Raw genomic sequence first — 8416 nt, 5'->3', positions numbered from 1 at the left:
CCCCTAGGGGTGGAACCCTAGGTGGGGGTGCAGCCCCCCCTCTCTCCCTATATATACTTGAGGGGTTTTGGGGCTGCCAACAGATGAGTTTTCACCTTTCCTTGGCGCAGCCCTACCTCTCTCCCTTCTCCTCTCCCGCGGTGCTTGGCAAAGCCCTGCAGGATTGCCACGCTCCTCCACCACCACCACGCCGTTGTGCTGCTGCTGGACGGAGTCTTCCTCAACCTCCCCCTCTCTCCTTGCTGGATCAAGGCGTGGGAGACGTCACCGGGCTGTACGTGTGTTGAACGCGGAGGTGCCGTCCGTTCGGCACTAGGATCTCCGGTGATTTGGATCACGACGAGTACGACTCTTTCAACCCCGTTCTCTTGAACGCTTCCGCTTAGCGATCTACAAGGGTATGTAGATGCACTCTCCTTCCCCTCGTTGCTGGTTTCTCCATAGATAGATCTTGGTGACACGTAGGAAAATTTTGAATTTCTGCTACGTTCCCCAACACGGCAATGGTGGCCGCAACCGCGTCGAAATCAGCCACAAAATCTTCGGGCCCGACGACCCCTCGGCGCTCGATCTCCTCCGGCTCCTGCTTGACAGCGACGACCTCGATCTCCTCCGGCTCATTCGACCACTCCCTCTTCACAGGGAGAAGCCTCGCATCGGAAGAGGAAGAGCTCGTGACGTGGGAAGATCTCGCGGCGGAGGACGAGCCCGCTGCCGAGGAGGGTGTATGCCAGTGCCGACAGTCGTACTCCTCCGTCTCGCGAACGAGGAAGCTCGGCAGCAGCTTGAGGCCCTTGTTCATCGACTTCCTCGCCACGCGCTTCCTCGCACCGTCCGAGCGGACACGCCACTCGCGGTTGGGGTCGCCGCCCCCACTGGAGCTGCTACCGGAGCTGCGACTGAAGCTCCACATGCGGCCCCACATGGCGGCTGGAGGCGGAAGGGGCTCACCGACGGCGAGAAATGTGAGGAGGGGAGTGGGGAATTGCAGCGAGACGCGGCGGCGGGGGGGTAGGGTTTCGACCCGTATCTGCCCCGCGAACCCGTAGATATACTGCTTCGGGGGGAGGGGAGCAGTTTGCGGGCCACGGTAAAATAAATTACGGGCCGGGCGAGTATACAGACTTTGTTCTGGCTAGAAAATTGAGCCGAGCTCCTATACTCGTCGGAATTTTGCAGGTTCATGACATATACTGGTCTGCTAGAGTTGTTCTTAGGACGTTTAAGGACGGTTTGAGGCGCCCAGTTGGAGAGGTTTTTTGTGAACGGTCAGCCGCCCGGGCGTTTGAGACGGGTTTGAGGCCCGCAGCTGTGATGCTCTAATGCCCATACAACTGTTCGAAATATGAGCGTGGGAAATATAACCTTAAAAATATTATCTGTTGAAAATATACTTGTTACAAATATATTGTTAATTAGAGAATGTGAATAAGAAAATATTCTGTAGTAGATTGCACCCGCCAAAAAGAAAAGAAAATACAGTAGATTGAAATATATAGTTGAGATCTTTTTTCTTTAGTGTAGAGATGAAATTTGGAGAAAGCTTTCGAGTTGCAACAGACCCACTGTACATCGACTGAGCTCGAAAGTGAAGACGAACCCAGAATCTTGATTTTAGTTGAAGTTATTATTACTACTATCTTATATGGCCTGATCAACGCCTTGGATACAACGACGTTGCTTAGCTAGGGACAAGGATGGAGTGTTTCTTTACCCAAAGGAAAGAGGTAATAAATTAGCGTCGCTTTCGGCAGATAGACAAAATAACTGAAGATAAACGTAGTAACGCCGGCGAGATACCGGCCTCCAATTCCGGCTTCTCCGTTTGGCACATAGTATAGGATTGGAGAGGAACTGTGGTCTACCTCCCTCCTGTATAAACAAGAACCGTGGTTCCTCTGACGCCGAGACCTCTTGCCATGGCCGCACCACCCTCCCTTTCCTGCCTTCTCGAGGAGCCTCGCCGACTGCCACCACCACCCCAGGACGGGATGGATACTGAGTCGGAGTGGAGGGATTGGGCGGAGCTGCCACGGGATGTGTTGCTGGCAGTGCTCAGCAGGCTGGACCACATCGAGATCCTCATGGGGCCCGACTTGGTGTGCAGCCCATGGCGCAGGGCTGCTACGGACGAGCCCGAGCTGTGGCGCCGCATCGAGATGCGCTTTCACTATGCCGATGGCTTCTACCTCAACTCCAGGAAATTGCTTCAGATGGTGAGAGCTGCCATGAGGCGTAGTGCGGGTCGGTGCGAGGCCTTCTGGGGCGGGAGCTACGTCACAGAAAGGATTCTCTCCCTCGTCGGCAACGCGTGAGGATTTCTTGCTTGTTTACCTTTGTTTTTTATAAAAGAGTTCCCTCTCAGATTTTCATTATTAGAAATCACCAAGTCTTACACACACCAACTATTACAACCCAACAAGTCCCGGCCAGCATACCAGACGATGCACACCCCTGCAGGGCGATGGGGAATCAGACTCCCACACCCCCTTAGGCTTCGTTTGGCAAGGGAGGTTTTCCTGCCCCAAAGAGGTCGAGGATTGTAAGGGATTTGGTGATCCTCTCCCCTTCACCCAATCCCCACTAATCCTTCCCCTTCCTAATTCCCTACATTTGGTTACAATCGCCAGATACCAGATACCAGTGTCTCACTTGATCTCTGCGTCGTCCAGTTCCACGCCTAGGCCAGTCAAAACCTTGTGCATCAAATGGACTTGCATGGATTTTCTGAGGATTAGCATGCCGCGGGGTTAATCCCATGCAAACCCTCCCAACCCACCTCTACCAAACGAGGCCTTAGGAATGCAAAAGCCTCGCAGCCTCAGACGAGTTCAAAACTAAGATTAAAGCTTAACCTAACAAACACTGATCTGAGAGGTCCCACAGGCCCGGATCTCGAGAACGCACGTAACATCAACATTACTAAAGCATTCTCCAAAACGAACAGTGCTACTAGAACAAGTTTAGCCGAAGAAACAAAGGCCAGGGAGAAGAAAGACAAGTGAACAAAGGGAGAGCTCCCAGAGCAGCACTGCATGAACAAATAGTAGACAAAATAAGGTAGCCATAATTCTGTGCGCCATCCTCCATCCTAAAGTTGCTCGAAAGATGTCTCCCACAATCTGCTCCACTCTTCTTACGCCCTCCGTCATTATTCTTCGACTTCTTGGGTTTATTTGCAACACGGGCCAATCATGTAACATTTTAATCATCATACTAACAGGTATACATGGATCAGATATCCTTTTCTTATCGAATACCACACTATTTCCAAGTTTCCGGTTAGTCCAAAAAACTATTGCTATCCCCACTGCCACCAGGGATTTTTCCAGTTTCCCAAACTACTTCAACCAAATCCCAAACAAATCCCGAGTGCTGTCAAACACTTGTTTTATATCAAAAGCATATTGAATACTCCCTCCGTTCCTTGATATAAGGTGTATAGATTTTTGAGAAAAAACCCGAAATATAGGGTGTATTGCATTGCACCACTCGTTTGGATAAATTTTTCAGGGATTTGATTACATTTCCTTATGTTAGGCAGTCTCCTCTATTTTCTCATGCCAATTAGTCAGGTGTAATATCGCCCAAAACTTGTGAAATTTTCCCTCCACGTGCGTTCTTTAATTTCCGTGCCGAAAACTATACACCCTATATTGAGGAATGGAGGGAGTAATATTCTACATCAATTTCGCCATGGAACATTTCAAGTCTTATCTCACACCAACCAAATCCCAAACAAATCCCAAGTCTTATCTCACACCCACCCCCTACGAAGCAGAGTACCTCTAGTTAAAATTCTATTACGCAAGACCAACCAAATAAAGAATTTTTCCCTAGGTGGCATCTTAGTTTTCCATAGGAATTTATGTGGGTATTTAATCACATTCTCAATCAGGAATTTATAATAACATTTGACAGTGTAGATTCCTTTTTTGTCTAAGTCCAGAAAATTCTATCTGTGTCCCCACTCAAGACCACACCAGAAACTATCTTTAATATGCTCCCATTGTTCCAAAGAAGCCCCATATAAGGTTCTTCTAAAATTAACATTACCTAAACCCTTGTCAAACATATATTTGACAGATTTATTCTTATCAAAACACAGGTTATATAATCGAGGGAAGTCATCTTTCAATGCTCTGTCATTAACCCATCTATCTTCCCAAAATCTGAAACTCTCCCCATTCCAAATCTCAAATCTACACAATGAAAGAAAATGATTTTTCTGCTTAAGGAGCTAAGACCAGAACTAGGAGCCCCCCTGTCTGTGTTTGGCAGTTGCCAGGCCCTCTCCATTCAAATATTTGTTGAGAAGGATATCTTGCTAGAGACCAGTACTATTAAAGATTTTCCACCATCACTTTACCAATAATGCTTTATTCATTAAAGCTAAGTTTTGTATTCCAATCCTCCCAAATCTTTAGTCCTACACACTTCAGACCATCTCACTAAATGATATTTCCCTTTTTCCTTCCTCTTCTTGCCATAAAAGTCTGGCTCTAAAATAATCCATTCTTTTATTTACCCACAGGGAGCCCATAAAAGGACATTATGGAATCCCAATGGGAGAGGATTGTATCAAGGTGACCCTACCAGCACTAGCTAATAATCTTCCCTGCGAATACTCACACTTCTTCTCCATTCTGTTTTCAGGGGGGCCAACTTTTGTTTCTAATTCTTTTCTTGTCCAGGGGCAGCCCTAAATACTTCATTGGCAAACTTCCTATAGGGCAAGTAATTTGAGCAAATTCAGAAACTTTATTAGCAGCCTCCCCAAATAAGAACAACTCACTCTTATGAAATTTAATTTTCAATCCTGATATCTGTTCAAACAAACAAAGTATAAAAATTATGTGCACTTTCAAAATCATCTTGTATTAGAAAGATTGTATCATCAACATACCGAAGCATGTTTGTTCCTTTGTCAGTATTTTCCTCTAATACCCCTTTCACCAGACCACTTGCTTTATCCATATTCATCAAAATAGCCAGTGCATCAGCAACCATATCAAAAATCAAGGGTGAAATGGAGTCCCCTTGCCTCATCCCTTTGTCTGTAGGGAAATATTTTCCCATATTATCATTTACCTTAACCCACACCTCCCCCCCCCCCCGATAGTATGCATTATCCAGTCAATTCACTTACCTGGGAATCCTTTTGTTTTTAACATTTGTGGAACAAAAGACCACTTCACTTTATCATATGTTTTTTCGAAATCTACCTTAAAGAGCAGAACACTCTACTTTTTTCTATCGATACTATTCAAAGCCTCATGCAAAATGAGAACCCCTTCCATAATGTATCTCCCCTTATCAAATGCAATTTGTATAGGGGATATGACTTCATTAGACAATCCATTTAATCTGTTCATTAACACCTTAGTAAAGATCTTGAATATAACTTTTAGTAGACATATTAGTCTGAACTTTTGAATCTGATTAGCCTCTTTAGTCTTAGGGAATAGTGTGATAATGCCATAGTTTAATCTAGATATATCCATGTTACCACTATGGAAATTATCAAAGAGTTATTTAATATCATTTTTAACGAGATCCCAGAAATGTTGATAAAATTCAGCAGTGAAACCATCAGGGCATGGAGACTTGTTATGTGCCATATCAAAAATAGCAGTTTTTATTTATTCCATTGTGAACTTAGCAGTCAACCTATCTCCAGCCCCGCGGGGTATATTGGCAACATTATTAGTGCCCAGAGCAGTGTTTGATCTTTTTGGATGTCCAAATAAGTTTTTATAATAATTTGTGATATACTCCATAATGTTTTTCTCCCCCTCTATCTTTCCTTCATCCTGATCCAAACTATTGATTTTATGTTTCCTCCTTCTGCCATTAGCTTTAGCATGAAAGAATTTGGTATTGTTGTCTCCTTCTAGCAGTTCATCAATTTTTGCTCTTTGTTTCCATTTTGCCTCCGCCTATTTCGAAAGCCTATCTAGTTGAGCTCTAGCTCCATTTGTTCCTGCATGTCAGCAACAGTTAATCCATGAACCTCACATCTTTTATCAATATCATCCAATTGTCTCTGAATATTTTTTACAGCTCTGTGTACTAGGCATTCATATTTCTACTCCACCCTTTTAGTTTAGGTCTCAAATTCCTCATTTTTTCTGCCATCTTTCAATACTAGACCCCACTATATTAGGATAATTCCAAGTGTCTATTACAATTTTGTCCAACCCATCCCTTAGAAAATAGGAATTTTCAAACCTGAATATTGGATCAGTTTTAGGCAAATCCTATGTATCCATAAACAGGGGAGTGTGGTCAGATTTCTCCCTATCTAGAGCTGTCACTTCAGTCATAGGGTAATTTTCTCCCAATCAACACAATATAAAATCATGTCTAATTTTCAAAGTAGGGTTAGGTAGGTTATTACCCCAGGTATATTCTCTACCATGTAAATCAAGTTCTCTCAAGCCATCCTGTTCTATGATAACATTCAAAATGAAACTCCAATGTCCAGTAGTTTTGGGCCTGTTTTTATCTAAAGTTTTCCTGATTATATTAAAATCCCCTCCAATGAGGATGAGATTTATACAAGCATGTAATACACTAGAGAGTTCAGCTAAAAACCTAGCTTTTCTCTCAAGCTGTGCATATATCAACACCAGGTCCCATATAAACCTGATTTTAACATCCCGCAGAGTCATTTTGATATAATATTTCCCCTCGTCTTTAGAGATCACATCTAGAGTACTATAATTAACCCCCAACAAAAGCCCCTTGATTTCCCCCTGGCACGTACAAAGTCCCAATGAAAATCCGTGCAAGCACAAATTGCTTGCAAATCATTTCCAGTAAAACTTTGTCTCATGGTTTTCTGTAAACCCAGAAAGTCGGCTTTCATATCCATCACCATTTCCCTCAGAAACCTCCTTTTAAATCCCCCCCCCCAAGAATTAATACCAATGGTAGATTTTCCTCCAAAATTCTGGTAGGTTTTGCTTCTACTCTTCCCTTTGTTATGTGAGAAAAGATGTTTAGCTTGTTGACAAGCCTTATCTTCCTCATCCTCTCTATCAAAATGTTCTTCCTATTCTAAGAATTCTTTAGTATCATGTTCTCTGTTTCAATTACACGGACCTCCTCTTCAACGTGAAGGGGTTTTTATTTAGAACTATTACTCAATCACAAGTCAATTCTGACATGTTCTATTTTTTAATGAGATTGATATTATAATCAATCATATCAATTTGTGTCCCCAGATCCACACCTACTCCAGAAGCTATTTCTAGCAATTTATTTCTGTGTGTATTAATAACAATATGAATGATGGACTCAGCATATTAATCCTTGCTAGCATCTCTCTCCCTAACCGTGGCTTCAACGTCATGGTCTTCCATGCCTTTCACATCTTCTAAGCATCTCAACATCTTTACTTTCCTCAAACTCTCCTTTCCTAGCGTTTTCCAATCTTTTCCCAAATGACTCTTCTAATTTACTATCAAGTTTTAGTTTATAGTCGGTTTCTCTCTACTTTGCAGGGCACCATCATTGAAGAGCCTTCGACTCATTGAGTGCCATGACATTGTGGACTTGGCCTTGAAGCTAGTGATCACAAAGTTCCCCATGCTTGAGGAGTTAGAGCTCTCGAATTGTATGCACCGCTTCCCAGAAACACTCGAAGTCGTAGGGGATGCTTGTCCTCTACTGAAGCGCTTTCGATTGAGCCAAAGGTCCTTCTACAGTGAATGCGTAGATGACAGCGCAGCCATGGCGATTGCTAAGATGCCGGAGTTGCGGTCATTGCAGCTCACTGCTAATTCGCTCACCAACAGTGGTTTGGAACTCATCCTTAATGGTTGCCCGCTCCTTGAGTCTCTCGATATCCGGTCTTGTTACCATGTTTGCATGGATGATGAAATGCAAGCAAAGTGTGCTAGGATCAAGACTCTGAGGCATCCTGAAGACTCCATGGATGATTATGACATGTCGTTTAATTATAAAATTCCGAGACCATGCTGGTCTACTGAACCAATCGAATACTCTATGGGTTGTCAAAGTCCTTACTAGTGTTCATGGTATGTACCGGTAGAACATCCACCCGACATTTGCTTTGAAATTCGTGTAACTGTGACCTGCAGTCCATTTGTATTTGTTGTATCCCTTGTGCCTCTCATCTGTACATCAATCTGAAGTTAATTCTTAAAGTTTTAGTGGTAATCAAGTTCGTGTAGGTAAATGGGTGACAATGTCGTTGTTCCGGTCCAATATTAGTCTCTTTACAGAAGTTTTCTAGTTTTTCCTCTTACAAAGCTTGATACCACCAAGAAGACGTCTCCAAGAAATTTTGTTGTACCTCCTAGATGTAGGAGTTACTTTGTAATTTTTTGGATCATGGATCCAAAACAATGTACCTGTAATTACAGGTTGCGTGTACTAAAAAAGTTAC

General features: G+C 43.5%; 1 protein-coding gene across 1 annotated transcript; it reads left to right on the top strand.

Moving 5' to 3' along the window:
* Nucleotides 1–1919: 1919 nt before the first annotated feature.
* Nucleotides 1920–8167, top strand: LOC119293674 (putative F-box/LRR-repeat protein 23). The gene is made up of 2 exons (XM_037572055.1): nucleotides 1920–2311; nucleotides 7509–8167. Exons 1-2 carry the CDS (start codon nucleotides 1920–1922, stop codon nucleotides 8035–8037), a joined length of 921 nt encoding a protein of 306 aa, XP_037427952.1. The 3' UTR covers nucleotides 8038–8167.
* The last annotated feature ends 249 nt before the right edge of the window (nucleotides 8168–8416 follow it).

Source organism: Triticum dicoccoides, chromosome 4B (assembly GCF_002162155.2).
Source record: "Triticum dicoccoides isolate Atlit2015 ecotype Zavitan chromosome 4B, WEW_v2.0, whole genome shotgun sequence".
NCBI lineage: Eukaryota > Viridiplantae > Streptophyta > Magnoliopsida > Poales > Poaceae > Triticum > Triticum dicoccoides.
The sequence above is the reverse complement of the archived record's forward strand: the minus strand, read 5'-3'. Positions and strand labels throughout refer to the sequence as shown.